General features: G+C 34.4%; 1 protein-coding gene across 1 annotated transcript in view; it reads right to left on the bottom strand.

Moving 5' to 3' along the window:
• Nucleotides 1-14,150: 14,150 nt before the first annotated feature.
• LOC102589717 (KH domain-containing protein At2g38610-like) overlaps nucleotides 14,151-22,871 on the bottom strand; it is a 10,719-nt gene continuing 1,998 nt past the window's right edge. Inside the window, exons 4-7 of the mRNA XM_006359919.2 lie at nucleotides 18,500-18,616; nucleotides 18,275-18,391; nucleotides 15,132-15,275; nucleotides 14,151-14,782 (exon numbers count right to left, since the gene is read on the bottom strand). Coding sequence (XP_006359981.1) covers nucleotides 14,636-14,782; nucleotides 15,132-15,275; nucleotides 18,275-18,391; nucleotides 18,500-18,616 — 525 coding nt within the window. The 3' untranslated portion in view covers nucleotides 14,151-14,635. The remainder of the gene's footprint in view (nucleotides 14,783-15,131; nucleotides 15,276-18,274; nucleotides 18,392-18,499; nucleotides 18,617-22,871) is intronic.

Here is a 22,871-nt window from a genome sequence, read left to right as displayed (position 1 = left end):
AGAGGGCCGGGTCGACTTGCTTCATTTTTTTTTAGTAGGAAATAGATTTGTTGTATTTATGTATTTTCCATATCATCACAGCTCACAACCATGGGAAAATTGTATGAAATAATAAATTATTAATTCAAATTAAATGTTATAGCCATAGTTTATTTTAATTGTAACTCGCAGCAAATATCTCATTTTTTTGTCATCTGATTCGATATACAATTAGCCATTTTCGGTATACAATTAGTCATTTTATACATTCAGTATAAAATGTATAAAATGCGTTTGTGTTTGTATAAAGCGAGAGAAAAGTGTATATACAGGTACAAATATATATATTTTCATCATATACACTTATAATTATACAAATATAGATCTTATTATACAAATTACACTGTATAAATGAATTTATACAAAATTGAACAATTTGTATAAAACTGAATGTTTGTAGCGAATTATACAAATCAAAAGCTCCATAGCAAACATAAAATTTGCTATGGAGCGCAATTATTTAAACTATAGTTATAACATACAAATATAATTTTTATGTTTGTTATATGTGAAAGTTGCTCAAAAAAAATATCACGCTTTAATAAAAAGTGGATCTAAAATATCTCAACTTCCGGAAAAAAAAGGTCCCTAAAATACTTTTAAAATTTCTTTTATTTTTTACTTAACAAAACGCGCAAAATTCACCGAATCAACAAATTAAATTAGTATTTGACCATCGATTATTTAATTTATATATATGGCCATAAATTTAATTTATTTTTAAATTTTGATATTTATTATTAAATTTATCTATTTTACCATGAATTTAATTAAATTTTTAAAATCCGATTTTCAATTATTTTAAGGTTTTCATAATTAATTGAGATTAGTTTTTGGGGTTTTGGAATTTTTATTGATAAGTCTTTTTTAAAAAAATTATTACATATTCAAATGCAACTTCAAATTTTTAAAATCTAATTTAAGAAACTTAAATTTCAAATTTAACTTCAAAATATATGACAAGACCATTAGAGATATATCTTAGATCAATGGTATATTATTGCATTCCTTATTTACAGATTTAGTTTCCATAGTTTTAACTTATTCATAACAGTAAAGATCCTCACTTATATTGATTGATTGTATTAATTTCCCTCCTGGTCCTTATGAATCCACCCTCTTGTATAAATACACCATTCAGTATTAATAAATCATCTATTATCGCTTCATTAAACTACTATATGGTATCGTGGCTATTCCGCTTCACAGCCAAAACGTTTTCTGGGCAGTAGTTTTTTTTTCAACAGTCATGACTTATTCGAAGGGCACCTCTAATTCCCTCCCAAACCCAACAAACAAAACTACTCCAAATATTGTTGCACCCTCTAACAACATCATCTCCTTGAACAATAATGATCAACTTATCTCCATTAACACCGCTTCTCAAAGCCCCATTGAAACTCACCACCACCAACTACCAATCTTGGCAATATCAATAAGAAACACTGCTTACTGACTATGTTTCTCTTCAATTTATAAATCAGCCACCATCCACCACAGTTATCTCGCTCTACAAACGACAAGACCATCTCATTAGAAGTGTCATGGTTGCATCCATTTCAATGGAAATTATGTCCTTTGTTACTGATGACAAAACTTTCTATGTGCTTTGGCAAAACCATGCCACGACTTATGCGAGCCTATGATTTTCTTCAGTTTAGAAATGAACCACCATCCACCACCCACCACCCACCATAGTTATCTCGGTCTATAAATGACAACATCATCTCATTAGAAGCGCATGGTTGCATCCCTTTCACCAGAAATTATACCATTTGTTATTGATGACAAAACTTCCTATGTGTTTTGGCAAAACCTTGCCACGACTTATGTGAAGTCGTCGTGTTCTCACATAATGAGTTTGAGAGAAGACTTCAATACTATTCAAAAGAGAAATCTCTCTATTACTATGTAATTGCAGAAAATCAAAGAGATTTGCACCAAGCTTGCTTCAGTTGGTGTTCACATCTCCGCTGATGAAATTTTTATTCATGTCGTACATGGCCTTCCTTCCGAGTATGATAGAGTTGCCTCTGCACTTTGTGCTCCTAAAACAGACCTTTCCAGAGCTTCATGACAATTTGATTGACTTTGAAGCTCATTTGACTCGTCGATCATCCAAAATGTGGCGCCAACCATGGCGAACTTTGCTGCTAAACCTCCCGCATACACCAATCGGAATTCCAATCGAAATACCGCTAACTCATGCTCCAATCAAAGAAATTTCCTTTCTTTCAATTGGAATAAAAATGGAGGTTATCAAGGAGGTTATTTTGGTGGCCGAAATAATCGAGCCAGGGTCACTTGTCAACTGTGCGAAAAAGCTGGACATCATGTGAAGCAATGTGATAACGCTCAAGTGTCCTCCTTAAAACCAATTAAAAGAGATAGCGCTCGTAGTCAATAAAAATCCAACGAAGAGTCGGGGTCGAATCCCACTTAGAATGGTATATCATAGAACATTCCTTTCAAGAAATTTGGATTGTAAAATTTATCATTTGTAATAGTAAGAACAAGTGGGTGGATGACTCTACTAATTTAATAAAAAGCTTTGGTTATCAATTATCGCAATTAAACTAAATTTTCAAAGAATTCAAGAGTAAACAAGCAATCTAAGGTTGCAGAGATTGCAAATCAATGTCACGTAGGGGTATTGTGCAGCTCTATAGCGACGAGCATTCATGAATAGGCTAGGTCATCCTCAATGACGCTAATCATCTTTCAACCTCAAAGCATCTATGCATAAAATCTCTTTTCGGTCTCATCTAGATGCCAAACTAAACTGCTCAATACCTTACTCTATTTTCTCTTTCGATGCAGAAATAGGGAAAATAGATTGGACCCACAACCTTTATTTTCAAGCAAGTTACATGCATCAAACCTAAATTTCTAGTACCAGACTAATTACCCACTCCAATCAATCTCTTTCGAGCATCGACCAGAGATCTGAAGTAGGAATTAAGTTTGCAATTTTAACCCATAAAATAACCCCATGCTAATTAGCCCAAATTCATGTACGAACAGCAGCAAAACAGAGCATAACACAATACGTACTACATTAAATCAACACATAACCCATAATTGCACAACCCCATATTTGCACCCCTAGATCTTGGGGTTTTAGCCACCCATCACAAAAAGCAATGAAAATATACTTTCCATGAAAGATTACAACTAAACCCATTTTGGATTCAACTTCAATTTATCAAATTCAAGAGCAAAATAAAAAAAACCCCGAAAAGCTAGAAATTGTTCTTCACAAGGGTTAAAATTTCTCTCTCAAACTCAATTTCAGAACTAATATTTCATGACCTCTCTTCTTCGACTCTTTAATTTCTCTCTCCTTTGGGCTGTTTATACTTTCTCAAAATTTGGCTCAAAAACTCAATGCACGTCTCATTCGGCGATATAAGTCGGGCTTGCCGAGCTCGTTCGATGAATCGCCTCTTGCTCTTCAGCTCGCCTTTTCATGTTCTAGGCTTCATGTGTTTGAACCTTAGTTTGTGAACTCGTTTGAGTCAGCCTTTCACATTCGGCGAATTTCCAAGTACCACTTTGGTTCGCCTTTCGAGCATTCAATCTTTTCTTCTTACACTGTCATTGTTGGTGATGTTTAGCAAGACCGACTTTCTCATTCAGCGCATCGCCTTATCTAACGGTGTTCGCCGATCATGATTCGATAGACACAAGTGCTATGCATTATCATTTTGGACGAGGTCGTGCTCATTAGGCAATCCACCTTTCTTGTTAGGTGATCAACAATGTATAGTTTGCACTTCTTTTTGTATTTTTGGCTATTCTTTCAAACAGCAATCTTTGCCTTGTCTGTTTGCCTTCATAGTTATAAATCATCAATATTTTATTAGAATAGAACAAAATTAGGCATTGAGAACACTAATTATTAAGCTAAATATACCTATATTGCAAATCTACCACTTATCCATACCCTCAAATTAAATTTTTGCTTGTCCTCAAGTAAATCAAGAACAAAATTAGCTCAATAAGGGTGTCTACAACAACACTCAATAAGAGATAACATGTAAGTGTCATAGCAAGACTACTCTCAACAACATGCTACACCCAATCATGATTAAAAAAAAAAGCTTCAAATGATGACTAGCCATTCTCAACACAAGCTCAAGCTCACTTTAGCCTCTTATCTAATGCATGAAATTGTTTCAATAAATACATTGCACTCACATCCAGAACGATTCCATGCGCTCATAAAGCAAATCAACAAAGATATAAGGAATCAATGCAACTCTCATTCTCTTCAAAGGAGAAACACATGCAAGCTTTGTCCTATAGGTTTGCCTATATTTTCCAATCATCACATAACCTAGTTCATGCAAGATCTCAAGGGTATTTTAGGCTTGAAATAGGGTGAATGTCACGATCCAAGGTAGCTCCTAGACGTAACATGGCGTATAAGACCCCGAGAGGCCCCATACAATCCACTTAGCATTCGTCATACAAGATAATATAGAATATAAGAGATTTAAAAGAGAGTTTCAACATATAAAACTTTTATAGAGAAAATCGAAAATCTAAACATTGTCTCAAAGCCATCTAGTACATAAGAATGATCATGGCGTAGCCGGTACATCAAGTTTCAAAACTGAAAGTAAAGACAAAAAGGGAAACCAAGCTCGGTCCTCGAAACATGAAGACTCACCAATCTTCAAGCTTCTTTATGAGATCCCTAGTCACAGAAGTGCGAATCTGTAAGTTCGGTCCCTACATTTGGGGAAAATGTTGGCAAGAGCAATTAGCACAAATATGTACCAAGTAAGATAGCCATGCATGAAGCGTAAAAATCATGATAAAGGGACATTTTTGTACTACGCAATAACCAAGTTAGAACATAATATGAAAGAGCTAGTAAACATAGTCATAAAACATGGTCAATGCAAGTAGACATCATCTTAAAACGCATGTGAGATGCTTATGAATTAACCTTGATTCATTAATGTGGGATAATTACATTTAACTGACATGTAAGACTATGTGAGCTATTAACATGGAATTTGGTATCTCCCGCACCGAAAAAGGGTGTCCTACATGTCAAGGTAAGACCATGAACTTCTAGCTTACGTGGATCCACTAGCTAATGTCTATCTCGACAATCATATGTTGGCACATAGTTTATGGGACATGGGTAATCACCACTTGTCCACTCGGTGCTAAGCATAACTCCCACTGAATATTTATTATTCTTATTCATCTTTTCTTTAAGGGACTTGGGTAATCGCCTCTTGTCCTTACATCTTGTGACATGAGTAATCACCTCTTGTATTTCATTAGAGGTCATGGGTAATCGCCGCTTGCCTCATTATTAGAATAGCTCCTTAACTTTAATTCATTTTAGGTGAGAAGACCTTTCAACCTTAGAATTCTTTTATGTGAGAAAACCTTTCATATGCATGAATGAGGTAGTTATGTGAGCAATCCTTTCACATCAATTAACCACAACAATAACATATATGTTTTTACTCTTAATGCAATTACATCCTATCTCATCAATTCCATAAGAACATGCATAATTCCATAATTCACCTTCATAGTTCAAAACTCACTTTCAATCATCAATATCTAGAAAACATGGGTTAAGCATGGGTTCATTGGGATTCATCCTAAAATCATGGAATATAACTCAATTCATGCATAATAATTCATAACCCAATCAAATAAATCAATATATAAAGGAACCCATGACATGGAAGAAAAATCTTAACTTAATTGGGGGATTCTAACTTTGTAAATTAGAGAATTTGAGAACTCCATGGAGGAAAGGGCTCCATGGATGAAAACTATCATACCTCAATGCCAAGAGCTTGCCCTAAATGGTGGAATTGGAGGCTAATATGGGGTCAAAGGTAAGGGTTAGTAAAGCATACGACCGTAGGCCGACAAAGTTGTGTGGTGAAATTCCCTATTTGGACGACCAATCACTTAGCAGATACAAAACTTACTGATTTTGCATGTTAAACACTAGATAGAATTACTACTATAAGGTTTACTGCGTTAAGGACTTGTGGGGAACATGTCCACCCTAGTTGCATCTTCTATTGACTTAACAAAACATTAAATCTTGTTTACTTGGTTACTTGTTATTCAACTAAATCAACATAGATTTTGTATTACAAAATCCCCCTTTTTATGGAAATAATCTGACTAAAAGTACAATCAACAGTTAAATAGCCTAAGTCTAGACCTCATTCCTCGTTGGATTGACCCTAACCTCTGTTAGGTTCTTTATTTGAACAACGACTTCTTATACTTCATTAGGGAGGTGTAATTTAGACGTGTCAATGGCTTAGTTGATCGGATCGAGATCAGACTCCATATGCTCCCATGATGGTTATGTTGGGTTAACCTAAATATCTTACGAAATTTTAAAAAAAAATCATTCTTATGAGTTGTAGTTTTATGATATATTATTTTGCCCACCAGTTGTAAAGATTTTGAGAAATGTATTGCATATATATATATATATATATATTCAGTTAGCCAATATTTCATTTAGTTATCGATTTCTCAGTTTCAAAAGTTCAGTTTAAGCTCTTTAGTTTTACTAAGTGATTTAGATAATCATAATATGTTTATTATACTTTTTATACTCTAATATTTTATGTTCTTGACGTCTATCATATTCACATTTAGTTGTTCAACTTTACCTATTATAGTACCATTTCAATTCAACTATTTTACATATTGTGCATTTCATGTAGTGACGTCATCCGCGTTATATCATTTTATGTGCATATTCAGGTATTTGGATCCAATACTACGAAGATTTGTTAGCTCTACTTTTCTCAGCTTAAGTGAGTCCTCCTTGATCGTATAGGACTTAGAGCCCATTTATATAGGCTTAAAAAAGAAGTTTTCAAGTCAAAAATAAAAAGTCTAACTTAAATAATTTTTAAGTCAAAAAATAAAAAGTAGGGGGAGGTCTACTTTTGGTTTTTAACTTATTTTAAGACATTTTAAACTTATTTTAAGTTATTTTTAACTTTGTCAAACATTTCCTAACTTATTTTAAGTTATTTTTATATTTTCAAACACTTCTAGAAGTCAAAAACTGACTTAAATGTAGGTTTGACCAACTTTAAACCAATCCAAACACCCTCTTAGTTATATTGAGCTCAGCTCAGTAGATAGTGATTAACTGATTAGCCAAACATAAATCGAGGGTCTTGTGCCAATAAACACTACTCAGTTATGTTAAGGTTTCATAGATAGACAAACAATCATGTATTTTAATTTGACCTTGGTGTCATTATTCTTCGAAACATCAATAATTTATTCATGAATAGTTTTTATTTAAGACTTTATCCTCTTTATCATGATGAATTTTTCAAAGAGAATATTTTTAAATTATGCATTACGCTCATGTCTAAGTGTATGCACAGTTTCATGTCATGTTATGAATATCCTCACGTTAGAAATGGCATCAGGTGTTGATCACGTTTAGGGTGCAGGCTCGGGAAGGGGGGGTGACAAATTTGATATCAAAGCACAAAGTTGAAGTGTTTTAGGGAGTCCATGAAACCATGTCAGTGGAATCTTTTTTATTGTTATGAGGACTCCACTTCTATAAATGAGATACTACAGACATTTAAGAATTTATTTTTTCTTTCATACTCTAGATCATCCAACTGAGTTGACCCCTAAGGAACTTCTGCAAAATCGTGTGCTCCAATTTCTCCACCTATACCTCATCTATCAGGTAGTAGAAATAGTAAAGCTCAAATCCTTATCGATGGGAAAGTCTCAATTAAAGCCATTAGAAAGTAAAGAGATTGCACAAGGGCATGAAAAGAGCTCAAGTGCATTTAACCTTATTTGATTTCAAAAGATGCACCTCTGTTGGTTCTCATAAAGCCATTAGTGCATTTAATCTTATTCTATATCAAAAGATGCACCTTTGATGGTTCTCATAAATCATGCATTGAGCTATAGTATGATATGCGAGTCCGGAGCCTAAAGGGCAAAAAAATTTGACAAAAATTTCAAAAGGGCACATCAAATTTTTTTCTAACCAAAAGGGCAACATCGTTGCCCTATCATCAATTTCGTCCAACTTTTTTTATTTTATTTTTAAAAAAAATCGCTGCCCGTGAAGCGTTTTTGCGATTTTTTTTTTTAAAATTAAAATCGCTGCTATGGCATCGTTTTTATAAAAATAATTTTTTTTTTTGGAAATCGTTGCCTTGGGAGCGATTTTCGTTAAATTTTTTTTTAAATCGCTGTTGTTGCAGCGTTATTATAATTTTTTTAATTTTTTTTAGAAATCGCTGCCTCGGCGAAACTTTTTTTTTTATATATATTTTTTTTAAATATCGCTGCCAATTATTTTTTTTAAAAATCGTATTAAAATTTTTTTTTATTTCGCTGACAAGCAGCGAAATTTCCTTCCAATTTTTTTTTTTCTTTTTCTAATTGTTCAAACATTCACATGTCATATTAAAAAAAAAATTCCAACTCACATGCATGCCTAAAAAATAGAAAAAGTTTACATGTTTCATTTAAAATTTTCTTATAAATTGGTTGAAGTCTCCCTTCAAACTTCATGTATAATTTTTCAACTCTCCTTTCAAACTTTTTCAATTTTTTTCAAAAGTCTTTCCTCTATAAGGTAGGTAAGTTTGGATTTATTTTATTTTTAATTTTAAGAATTAATTTTTAACTTTTATATGGTATTGTGAATACATTCATCTTTAAATAATTATATTAACATTAACACTTATTTTTATATTTTGTATATAGATATGCATCAGTCAAATATTACGTACATCCTGGTCCAGTGGAGTATGATGTATTAACAATTCAAGTTCATCATCGTTTCGAAGGAATTTGTAACGGTAGCTTAAGAGAAGAGAATCCTTGCTTATATACCCATCGCGGTGATGTTGAATTTTGGCCACATATAAAATATCATTCATTACATCCTCGCATTCATCGGTATTTTGAAAATTGTAGGTTTAAAGGAATTCTTGATATAGGATGTGTGTTGTATGACTCCGGATTAATTTCTGTTTTAATTGAAACGTGGCGTCTAGAAACGCATACCTTGCACATGCGAACTGACAAGGGTACCATAACTTTACAAGATGTAGAAATTTTGTTCGGAATGGTAATAGATGGTAGTCCTATAATTTTAAATGGCACTGATACTTTAGGAGTTTTGGGTATACAAGAAATGATGTTTGAATTAACGGGATGGTTACCCGATAATGATTGTTTTTCTGGTGTTAGTAGATTGTTAACATATAAATTAATTGAGCATATAGAAGGTTTAGATGATATTATTGATCATTCAACTGAGCATGAGGTGCAACAAAAGTTTAGATTATATTTATTATGGTTATGTGGTGGATCAATATTTCCAGATAAATCTAATAAGAAGCTTAATTTAGACCATTTGATTGACATGAAAAATTTAAATGTGATGTCAACACAAGCATGGGGAGCAGCCGCATTATCATATTTGTGTAATTGCTTACGTCGTGCATCAATGAAACAATCAAATTAAGTTTGTGGATTTCTCTCTTTAATGCAGGTATACATTTTTTTAAAATTATTTTTTATATACTAGTAATATGCACTTTTAAATTTAATTGTATTCTAAGAAATGCTGAATTTTATTTATTGTAGATTTGGGCATGGAAACGTATTATTCCCCTGCAACCATTACCGAAATCTCTAAGGACCAATCAACTTGAGGCTTCAACTGCGCTTGCACGTAAATGGACGCGACGTAGAAATCATCAAAATGAGGCACGAACTGTAATCGGTGCGATTAGGGATGTACTAGATAATCTAACTGATAATCAGGTATTTAAATATTATTAGTATTTTTAACTATTCATATTTGTAGCCCATTTTATTTAAATTTTTAACTATTCACACTTATATCTCACTATCCAAGAAAATCTTGTGAATATAATGACATATACATAGATTTTTGGTAGGTCCTCAAAATAAGATATTATATGACATAATAGTACAAAATAAATATTTCATAAGATTGTTTTAATTAATGTACATACTTGTTTTTATTTTTTTGTCAAAAAAATTTAATAATTATCTTACATTTTTTTTTATAGTTTATGTGGCAACCTTATTCAGAAGATGTTATTAATGGATTGCCTGAGTGGTGTCGGTCAGGACAATCTGTCTGGATGGCACATGTGCCACTTATTTGTGAAATTTATCGTGAGTGGCACATGGTTGATCGTGTTGTGAGACAGCTTGGTTATTTACAACATGTTCCTGGATCGTGTACCCAATTTTCCAAACATCATTTTAAGCGTGATAAACGATCCAAAATAAAACAAAAGGATATAGATGCGTTTAACTACACAATATTTATGGGAACAACGTCAAAATCGTATATTTCGACCTCCATTTGTAAGTGATCAAGCAGATTACTTTCGTTGGTACATGAGGTATTCCCGCATGTTCATTGGAAATTCACAACATGTTGTACAAAAAGGGTATCAACACATGGCAGGAAGACACGAGGCATTAGTATGTATATTATGTAAATTTTAAATTATTATATCGATCTTTAACAATTTTTTTGTTATTAATATTTTTTTATTCATTATAGACTAAGTGTCATGAAATGCAATCTAATGAAATGAGACAATATGCGGAGGAAGTCGCTCGTATTTCAATGGAGTCAATGAATGCGGCCTTCCAGGGAACGCGATTGAGCTTTGCTCCTGATTACAATCCTCCCACTCTCGCCGATCGCGACAAACAACACCTAGAGATGGTGCACATCGAGGTAGAAGGAGCGCTGGTGAAGGTCGTGGTCGAAATCGTGCGGAGCATCATTTGATTGATGGAGATAATTTGGTTGATAATAACACACATTTGGTGGGTACTCCCGAGCCTTATTATCCCACGTTTGATTTTTCTGCAGGGCCCTCTAACACTAATGCTAATTTTTCAAGTCAGGAAACAGTTGGTTTTGTAACTCCACATGTTTCGATATCTGATTTTGCGCAATTCAACATATCTCAATATGGTATTCAGCATGGTATGCGTGAATTTCCTATACATAATTCTCCATTTGGTGGGAGATTGAATTTTTCAAATGTAAGTATGATAATTTTCATAGAAATTTTATAATTTTTTCTTAATTTTTTGTGCATATTTATTTAATTATATTATATTGTATTGTATTATAGGTAACCGTGTCCCATGATCCAAGATTTAATGCTGAAGCTTCACTTAATTTTTTATAGAGAAAATCCACCTCAAAGAACATCTAGGCTACACAAATCAACTAGATATGGAACAGGTAGTCACTATCAAAATGAGAAACATTCTGAAAATGAAGACGAAAATGAAGACGTAGAAGATTCGGAAAACTCAGAAGAATAATTTTTATGTATCTTTATTCGAAAGGCTAAAGAGTTGTATGCAGTAAATCAGATTTTTATGTGTGTTGAAATTTGTTGTTTCGTGTAAATTTGAACAAAGAGTTTGAAATTTATTGTTATTGCAGTGAGATTCTCCTCTTTATTTTCAACATTTGCTGAATGTTTTTTTCCTTTAAATTATGTCAAATCATTACTTTTTAAGTTAGGTCAAATCATTATTTTTTAAGTTAGGTCAAATCAATTATAGAATTATAATATAAATGTAGTGTACTTACAAAATATTAAATTATCTTTTTACTTTTTAACTCATTTGAAAGATTAATTTAATCAATATATTTAAATTACAACAAGACAGATTAAATTCATGTCAACAAGTATTTAAAAATGATATATTATAATATTAATAACAAGACAGAAAAATTACATTCATCTTAAAAACATAGACAATATATTTAAAATCGAGTAGGACATCGTGCCTTTGTGTGACATGTTTCCTTTCAAACACTACATTTTCTGGCCATGCGAGCCGGAGCTATATGCATATCATTCTTAAGTCGACTTCAATTACTTGCATACCACATGTCCGCAAATATTCAGTATTTGCAATTAAATTAAAAGGAGTTGGCGGCCAATACATTTCATCACCCACTGGGGTAAATGTCTCAGTGTATGTTTGTTTGTAATATTTTGTACTGTAGAATTTACTTACATATGACTTTGGCTCGATTCCGCGAAGTCCACAAAATTTAATGACATGCGAGCAAAGCATATGATAATTTCTCTAGTTTCCACAACAACATTTCTTACCTTTTGCAGTAACCTTGTGGACATTTACACCTTTACCATCATGAGCAAAAGTAAGAAAATACTCCATCACCAGTGTTGTAAGTCATCATATCTGTGTGCCCTTGAGCTCTTTGATAATAATCATTAAATTTTTTATCTATTGCAAGAGGCCACGACATATTACTTTGAAGTAATGCGATTGCAAGGTTGTTTCTTTCGACAAAACGATCAACAAGAGCTTTGAACGTCATTCGAACCATGGCAGTCACAGGAAGCCCCCGAGCTTTTTTCAATAAACCATTATATGACTCAGACACATTTGTCGTCATGACACCCCATCTACGACCACCATCCTTATACATTATCCATTTTTTCAAAGGAAATTCATTTAACCATTCACATGCTGCAGGAGACAATATTTTGATTTGTATGCCTTTCATGTACCACTTGAAATCTCTCTAAAGCGAATCATCCAATTACACTCCAACTCATGACGCTTGCAAATAACTCTCCAACTTTTACTCTTGGATTGATCACAAAGAAATTCTTTTTTTATTGCAAGACTATGCTCTTACGATAGATTTCATTTGCTTCTTATTCATAAATAGCATACCTAGTTGCATATACAAATTAGGTTAATCAATATAAAATAAATAAATAAATAAATAAATAACTACAAAATATTTAGTTTGCAACAATCAAACTATATTTAGGATTGTTTGGATTCCAAAGTGCCGTTCGGATAGAACCATCATCTCTTGTATAGATAAAATCTTCTATACTTTCTTCAGTGTGATCTAAGTATGGAATCACTGTAGAATGATGATTAACACTTTGATCTTCAACGGGTGCATTAGGTGCACTATCCACATCATCATCATCATCCTCATACATTTCATCATTGTCTGTTAATTCATGCTCCAAAGGTTCATCACTATGCAACTCATCAACTCGTTCATCACCCATAACATTATTATTCACAATTTGTGTACAATAATTCACTGCATCTTGAAGTTGGTCACATCTATAAAATATAATAATATAAATATATTGCATATTAAAAAAAATAATTTAAGAAATAAGAAAACATTACATTATTTACCTATCCGTTGACTCCGGTAGAAAAAAATTCAAGTGCATGGAAGAATGGCTAGGCTCTCCCATATTGTAATCTTGCACACTTCAATTCAAATAATGATCATGAATATATAAGACAATTTTTATTTATGAAATCGCTGCGTCAGTAGCGATATTTAAAAAAAAAAGTTAGAGGGGAATTTTGCTCCCTTGGCAGCGATTTTCCCTTTTTTTTAAATTTTTTTTTACTAAAATGATTTTTTTTTAAAAATAAAAAATTTACAATTAGATGTTGACGAGTTGACAGAAATTTCAAAAAAAAAATTGAATTTAAAAAATAATAAAAAAATATTTCACTAAAATCGCTGCCTTGGCAGCGATTTCTAAAAAAATAAATTAAAAATTTTCCACAAAATTTATAATAACGCTGCAACAGCAGCGATTTAAAAAAAATCGTTTTTATAAAAACGCTGCCATAGCAGAGATTTTATTTTATTTTTTTAAAAACAAATCGCAAAAACACTGCACGGGTAGCGATTTTCTGGAAAAAAAAAAGTTGGACAAAATCACTGATAGGACAGCGATTTTAATTTGTTAACGACGTCAAAAAAAAATCGCTACATCAATAGCAATTTTGCCCTTTTGGTTAGAAATTTTTTTGATGTGCCCTCTCAAAATTTTAGTCAATTTTTTTTGTCCTTTAGGCTCCGGACTCTATAATATGCTCTCAACCCCTTTTAGAACCTTTCTATGGATGATACCTTTGGGCCAATTCTTATTTCCTAGCACAAGAAACAAACAGATCATCCAAGAAAGAATTTAAAATATTGTCGCATTTCAACATATTACATGTTGCACTAATAGGTGAATATACATAAATCCAACTCCAGTCAAAGCACCAATATTGGTGTCTCTTTGATAATAGTTGTCCAAATGTACGACTCCAACAAAATGAAGGAAAGACCTATCGGCTTCAAACTGCTAATGCTACCATGTACCAATAACAGCATATTTCACACTACAATTACTAACACAAGAATAAATCAATGAAGTTTACAAGGGACTGACATGACCAAACCTAAATAAAAAAGCCAACTGTATAAACCATAAGTTCTAATTTTCCTTTTCTCTTTTTTTTTCATTTCTGTTGTTGAAAAAATAAATAAAACCCAAAAGCAAACCAAAAATCACCCGCAAGGACCTGTGTCTATTTATAGCTTGGGTTTAGGTAGTGATGCGGATATGATGTATGTTGAGAGGAATGCCCAGGCATGCCTCTCATTATCCGAGGAGTACAAACCTCTCTTAGCATCAACAACTTCAATTTCTCATTTCTCTCAACGGCCAGTCTTGGGACGTTTCATGCCACTAGTATTGAAAGGAGAGACACTGCCACTTGGTCCAGGGCTCTCTTCCCTGAAATTTGAATTTAGCATCGCCAGTTCACGCAATTGCTGTCTCTTTATGTAGTCCTCTGATTCATCCTGTAGATAAAAGCATTGCAAAAAATTAAATACTCATTTGCTGCAAAAAAGAAGTGCACCTAATAGGAGAATTTCTTCTCATCAAAAGAAAAAAGGGAAGTAAATAAATTCTATGTAGAAGCCACTGATGATATCTCAATATTCAAATATGTTAAAGGTCAAGTTACTTAAAATAGTTGTCGTGGTCAACCACCTCTATAGTTGACCTTTTCCCAAAATAAAAAAAATAAGGTAACAAAATTATAGCTTCTCTACAATCAACTGTAAACTTATTTCATTTTTGGGTGCTCTCAAATATGCAACAAAGTGATACAAAACCACAAAGAGGGAACAAATCTGAGATACATACCACCGGCTTGAGCAACTCCTCTATGATTTCCTGTGCCTGTCTCAATCTAATATCCACAACGCTGGCTGGCAAATCAGCTTCAATTAAAATGTGGAGTGGTTCATTCAGGTGCTCATATCCTGGTCTTCCCCTTAGTTTCTCCTCCTTGAAATTATTAATCATGAAAATATGTTAGAACTCCAATGATACAGCGTGCACAGATGACTCCACAAGATACAGTAAACTACCAAGAAATGAGTCTACAAATTGAATAGTCTCTAACTGATGTGCTGATTGCGAATGAAACGGGTGGAAGCTACTACAGAATGCCGTGTCGATTACTAATGAAGGTGTAGATTCTAGAATCAACCAGAAGAAACCTGGTATACTAGGCAAGCTGGACATAGAGAATGCATATGATCATGTCAACTGGAGCTATCTACTACCTTCTGAAGATGTTGGAAAGAATGGGCTTCGGGCAGAAATGGTTGAGATGGATAAAGTATTGTATTTCAACTGTCAAGTTTTCGGTGCTTATTAGTGGATCCCCTGCAAGATTTTTCAATACTCAGAGAAGTCTCTGGCAAGGTGACCCTTTGTCACCTTTTTTGTTTTTAGTCACACTATGGAGGGGTGAATAGTATGATCAAAACAAAAAACAACAAAGCCTGATTGAAAGGTTCTGATGTTGCCAGAGAGGGTAGTGATAGTTTGGAGGTGACATAGACACACCTATGGTATGCAGATGATACCCTAGTTTTTTGTGATGCTGAGGAACAACAACTAAAATATCTGAGGGTTATGCTAATTCTATTTGAAGGAATTTCTGGACTACATATCAATTGGAGGAAGAGCTTGGTGTATCCAATCAATGAAGTCACAAATATGGTCTGCCTAGCAGCATTCTTTAGTGGGGAAATTGGTGCTCTGCCAACAACTTACATGGGCATGCCTCTAGGTGCCAGATTCAACTTTGTTGATATATGGAATGGTGTGGGGCAGAACTTTGAAAAAAAAATTGGCTAGATGGAAAACTCAATATCTGTCCTTGGGAGGCAGACCGACTCTCATCGTTTCTGTCCAAGATGCCTTGCCAACTACATGATGACCTTGTTCCCAATACCAGCAGGAGTCATCAAGAGACTGGACAATATTAGGAGAAAATCACTATGGCATGGAAACAAGGAGAGGAAAGGCTTTCATCTGGTGAAGTGAAAGTAGTGATAACTGGCTAGAAGACAGGGGTTTAGGGATAAAGAACCTAAAGGTGCAGAGTAAAGTTTTCAGAATAAAGGGGTTGTGGAAATTGTCAATGATAATCAGATGCTATGGAAAGGGTAATAAGTGCAAAATATGAAGGTGCAGATATGTGAATGACATAGAAGTGACTACACCTTATGGAGTAAGTTTGTGGGGATCAATAAGAGGCCTATGGGATGAAGCTAAGAGTAATGCAAGGATCAAAGTTTAAAATGGAAGCAAGACAAGATTCTGGAAAGATGAGTGACATGAAAAGGGAAACCTAGAGGCTAGAAGTACTTTTCCCTAACATATATAATATAGTTCTGGGACGAAAAAATACCATAGCATAGTTATGGATAAATCAGGGGTGGAGCTTTAATTTCAGAAGACAATTCAATGATGGGGAAATAGTAGGAGTGTCCGAATTTTTCAACATTGTGGAAGCTTTCAATGGGCGACAAACAGGGGAAGATGTTATGTGATGGAAGGGCAATAGCATAGGAAAATTCAAAGTTAACTCAGCCTATAGGTTGATGGATCAGACAAACCCACAAATACACAATCGGTCATGAAAACATATATGGAGAAGCAGAATACCTCATAAAGTTTCATGCTTCATATGGTTGTGGGCCAAAGAAACTGCTCTGACTCAAGATAACTTGACGAAAAGAGGGATAACATTATGCTCTAAATGTTTCCTTTGTGAGGATAACTTGGTGAACCATTTATTCCTACACTGCAAGTATACCCAACAACTATGGAGGTTTTTTTAAACCTCAAAGGCATCTCTTGGACCTTGCCCAGAAAGGTTTCAAAGTCTTTAAAGAGTTGGGAGGCAGCAAGGGTGAATGCAAAGGACAGAAACAGATGGAGAATTATCCTTGCAAGTATATGGTGGACTAATTGGAAAGAAAAGAATTCTAGGTATTTTGAGAGCATAGAAAATAGTGTCCAGAAGGTTCAGTTGTGCTGCATTTTATTTTTATGTTTTTGGTGTAATCAGTTATACTGCGATGACAGTATCTATAATTGATGTTTAAGGCTCAATATAGACTGAAAACACTGGAAATTAAGACATCTGTATGTGCAGTACAACCCATGTACTGTTTTATGATATAATACAAAGTTATCTATTTCAAAAAAAAAAGCCATAGTTCTGTAGTAACTAAACTTCAAATACCAAAATATGGTCTATATTCCAATTAACATTGTTAGTAACAATAAACAAAAAAATCATAAGGGAACTAACATTAAACAGAAATTTGATAGATGCAGTATGATCTTCTTGGTTTATCGAGTTCCACTATACTGACATGTATTTCACACAACTTTTGGTTTTCTCTGAACTAAAGAGCACTTATTATCAGATGCAATAGCTTGTTTTTATTTCATGCATCCCAAGAACTAGCACTCAACTTCTTTCACCATTTCTACTCTCTGTCCTTTGATTGTCTAGAATCTTGCTTTATCAAAAGGCACTTCAATGCAGTCACTCAAATACATCTCCACACTAAATATCCACTTTGGATGGGTCACTTCATATTTAAGACCTTGGTTGATAGGTAAGTCACACCCTTCTTATACAAATATACTTAAAAGGATTAATGTGAGGAAGCTATAGCAAATAGAAAGATCCAGCTGCACTTCTTTTTTGAAATGCTAAGGGAAAAATTGCAGCCCATCAAAAGGATGTGGTAACCTGACATTTATTCACTTATTTATTCAAATTGGTAGAAGTAATAAGTAAAAGATCTGATAATTAATCAATCAATTGCCAAGACTCCAAACCAAATTGAAGTCGGAAAAACCTGACAATCATTGGCTCTAACAATGAATAGTTTATATATCTCTACAGTTATAGTTGTGATACAATCAACCACACAATCCAACAGTAGTGAGAAAGAAAAGAAGATGAAAACTACCTTGTCTGGATCTTTTATTGAGCCTTTTCCTCTAATAAAAACACGGCATCCTGTGGTAGCTTCCACCCGTTTCAATGAATTCCCTCTGGGGCCAAGAAGTCGCCCGACAAAATTAAACTGAAATCCAAAATGAAGTTAGTTCAAAGTTCACACAAGCCTATACTACTAAGCTATATACCTATTCCAAAGCAAACTGTGGTTAAACAACAGCACTAACAGCCTTACATTTGGATAAGTGTCTACTGGAATTTCTAACCGCAATATTCTTTTCACAGTGTACGAACTAGGACTTGCTGGGGCCCCTTGCCAGTCCATAGACATTCCAGGAGGTCCACTCAACCTCTGTAACAAATTTGAGAATTGGTATTTTAGATAAAACAAGGAAAAATAACTAGCAAAGAAGAAGAGAACCAGTTATCTGACAGCACAAAATGCTTGGCACTTTGGATTGTAAAAATAAAGAAGGATGCCGACTGAGAGATAATTAAGCACAAAAAAAGAAACTATCAGTCCTGAAAGTGTTCAACAGGAGCAAACTGCACACAGCTATACTGCTGAAACCAGTCAGAGTATTAACCTTAACTATAATTGATGTGACAACCAGTATAACTATAACTGATGTGACAATCGGTATGCGATAATAGCCTCCAAAACGAGCTAGAAACCGTCTGTATCTTCACACATTGTCCAGCCAAAATCCCGCATTCTTACCTTCAAATTACTATACCCGGAGAAGTGATAAAACAAAAATTCTCAGGGAACCAATTTTGCATTTTACGGGTTCACCTATATTGTTTTTTTGGGGGTCAATTTTCTGGTATTATGAGAAATTGATGTCCGGATGGAGAAACCCAAGAGATAATACAAATACGATGAGTCAAACATCTCTGTTCCCAAAATATATTCAGAATATAGCTAAATTCGACAGTCACATCACCCTTGTTATCAAAAGATAATCTGAAGCTTCCAAAATTTGTGTCCATATTCTGTGTCAATCACATCCTTAAGACTGCAATATTATACATGGAATGCATGAGAGACTTGAGATCCCTCCAATGTCGACATATGCTTGTTTCAACTCTGGATCAATCAGATGACCGTACTCCGCCGCTTATGGACACATATAGCACCCAAAAGGAAATGCATGAGAAGGGAAACCAAAGACCTAGAAAATATCCACGTCTGAAGAAGATAGCTTTGCAGCTAAACATTCTCTCTCCTTAAATAAAGTTTATCAAAATTAGTAGTGAGTAACATTGCACAGCGTCCAAAGCTTTGGTTACAAGCAATGAACTGGGCAAGGACAAGTCATGTAATTGCAGGGCTCAGCTATCCTTGCTCAGTCCTTGATTGTGGACAAAAGATATTAGGATGCACATGGAGAAAAAATATCCTGTGATCTATAACCAGATAATCAATTTGCAATACAATCATTCTTTTTTTGGGACTTCTACAAGGCAAAGAACCAATCTGCAACCTTGGGGCAAGAAAGAGTGATGTTCTGGTATGCTGCATTCTTCTCCACGGGCCCACTGTTGATCTCATCGACTCACACTAACCACACTCATACATCTAGCTTAAAATTGTTCTCTTTGTCTAATGCAGTCCTTGTGAACCTGAATAATTATTGCCAGGTCTCTCACCTAAACTAAAATAAAAACCCAACCAAATTAAAATAGACAATTTTACTTTAAAGAATGAACGATATGAAGTGACAGCTCGTATGTCCATGCAGACAACTCAATATTTCTAGAGGTTTACTGAAAATCAAGCAATCAATAACTATGCAAAAGTAGCTTGAAAAATCTTTCTACGAGTAAAAACTTCATTTAATAAGTCAAGTACTTCAAATTACATGCTGACAAGGAAGAAATACATGATTCATAGAAATTTAAATCAGAACACAAAATCAGGCCTAGTATATTATATTAGTGTCATAAAATAAGCAGCTCCTTTTAGTGTCCAGTATGCCAAAATTACCAGTATGCCAAAATCAACCCAATATTTCTAGAGGTCTCCAGCATGTCCTTAATGTTGAAGAATCAAAAAAAAAAAAAACAGCTCGTTTTAGTGTATGCATTAGAATCCAATGAGATTCCATTTTTATTTTTTATTTTTTTTGAAACTGGTAAGATTGAATTCTTCAGCATTAAGGGTATGTTGGCTACCTCCAAAAAGGGAATAATTACAGATTTCCTATCAAATCTATGATCTGGTCTATATCATCTATACAAAGCTGTTTACACCAAAAAAGTAGAGATACTATACAATTCCATTTAACTTTGTGGATGGAATTGGATCTATCTTCAAAACACCTTCCATTTCTTTCTTTCCAGACTGACCACCATATACATGATGGTGTTAGCTTCCACCATCTCTTTTGACTCTTACTGCCTCCCCTCCTAATCCAGCAGCTCAATAGATCTGATGTATGTTCTGGCATTGTCCAGTTCATGCTTGTGATGTTGAGAAACAAGTTCCAAATTTATTTGTTTCCCCTGTCAAGTTGCACAAAAAACACCTAGGAACCAGTTGTCTGCCTTTCTTTTGTAGAACTTCTTCTGTTAAACATGCTCACTTTATCACTCACCAGGTGAAACACTTTACTTTTGTAGGAATGTCACTCTTCCAAAAGTAGTTCCAATTATATTTTTGGGGCCCCCTGTCATCCCCATTAGTCCTCTTTTGTAGGCATTGTTGACTGAGAAGACTCCATCCTTGCTATGTTTCCACAGGATCTTGTTTGTTGCTGTTGTAGTTATAATCATTCCAGCTAGTTTTTCCAGTAGCGCTGCCACCCTCTCCACCTCCCAGTCATTAAGTAGTCTTCTTAAAGATATGTCCCATCCCTGTTCTGTCCAACAATCACTCACTCTAGCATCAGGGTTCTCACAGATTAGAAACAGATCTGGAAAAAGCTCTCTAAGAGAGGTTTGATCTATCCAACCATCTTTCCAAAATTTAGTTTTGTTTCCATTACCCACCTTAATATACATATTTCCTTCCATTTGTGGCCATAGGTTCCTGATTGTCCTCCATACTCCCACCCCATATGGTTCAGAGGTGATTTTTGTACACCAGGGATTTAGTTCTCCATATTTTGCTACTATAACCTCCTTCCAGAGAACTGCATCTTCCTTAGTGTATCTCCATAGCCATTTCATCAAAAGGCTTTCATTTTGCAGCCTCAAATTTCTGATCCCTAAACCCCCTCTTTCTTTGCTAAGAAGAACATTCTTCCAGTTGACTAAGTTATAACCCTTTCCCTCCTTATTGCTTTTCCATAGGAAGTTCCTTCTAAGCTTGTCTAGTTTTTTCATCACCTTTGCTGGGATTGGAAACAAGGACATCACATACGTTGGTAAAGAGTCCAGAACAGAGTTTATGAGGATCAATCTACCCCCTAGGGATAGGTATTGTGCCTTCCATCTAGCAAGTTTCTTCTCCATTTTCACCAGAATTACCATTCCATTATCTCCATTGTTTTGTGTTTGCTACCCAGGGGCATGCCCAGGTATATGGTAGGCAAATGCTCCACTTTGCATCCCAATATATTTGCTAGTTGCTGGATCTGAGGGACCTCATTTACCGGAAAGAGACTACTTTTTCCCCAGTTTTGCTTTCAACCCTGAAACTGCTTCAAACAAAACCAAAATCACTCTGATGTAGCTAATCTGTTCTGCTGTAGGTTCACAAAAGATGATAGTATCATCCGCATAGAGCAGATGACACACTCCTTTTATTTGTTATGGAACCTGACCATGTAGACCAGGTTGTGAGGTATTTCCACCAAACTTATGCCAAAAGTCAAATACACCCTTTGTCAAATCTAATAGTAGAATAATATATTTCAGGAAGACGAAAGTGTAAGAGCAGTACAACTGCTTCAAGTAAAAATTATTTTGATTCCAGGACAAGATCGTCCAAATTGCATAGACAATGTTGCTACCTCCGAATGCTCAGCCTCAAAGTGCACTCTGTATTATTTCTCTATAGGTACCGTGTTCTCTATCTAGCCACTGCTATGGTTCCATTTAACAACATCTAGAAACTTATGAGTCTTTTCCTTAGATAAAAGTGACGCCTAACTCCTAAAGTACTAAGTTAGTAGAGTACTTTTAACTCATTTTTTTGAGAAAGCAAAAAGAAGTTATTAATAACTTATAATCAAATATAAAGCAGGCAGCTATTAAGTTCCAATTATTAAAAATAGTGAGGAACTCAGGATAGTAAAAACAGTAAATTCACTCTATTTAGATTCTAGACTATGATTTATCGCCAGATGCCACTTGTTTTGAAATAAGTGGCTGAAGCATATATGCTTTCCTTAACCTATGAACATCAACTAGGCGTAACCTTCAATGGGTAAGGAATTCTTGTACACTTGGTCCACATACTCCAATGGATTCAGCCACTTATTTTTCTTAAAAAAAAATAAAAATTTGAACTTGCAATCACGCAGAACCGTAAAGCTCTAACTTTGTTTTTTTTTTCTTTGGATTTTCATCATATGGTTGACACTCTTCTAAAAAAAAAGCATGTATGTAGTACTTACTAAAAGAAGTAGGGGGGGGGGGGGTTTAAAAAAAAGAGGAGC

Source organism: Solanum tuberosum, unplaced genomic scaffold, assembly GCF_000226075.1.
Source record: "Solanum tuberosum cultivar DM 1-3 516 R44 unplaced genomic scaffold, SolTub_3.0 scf00311, whole genome shotgun sequence".
NCBI lineage: Eukaryota > Viridiplantae > Streptophyta > Magnoliopsida > Solanales > Solanaceae > Solanum > Solanum tuberosum.
The sequence above is the reverse complement of the archived record's forward strand: the minus strand, read 5'-3'. Positions and strand labels throughout refer to the sequence as shown.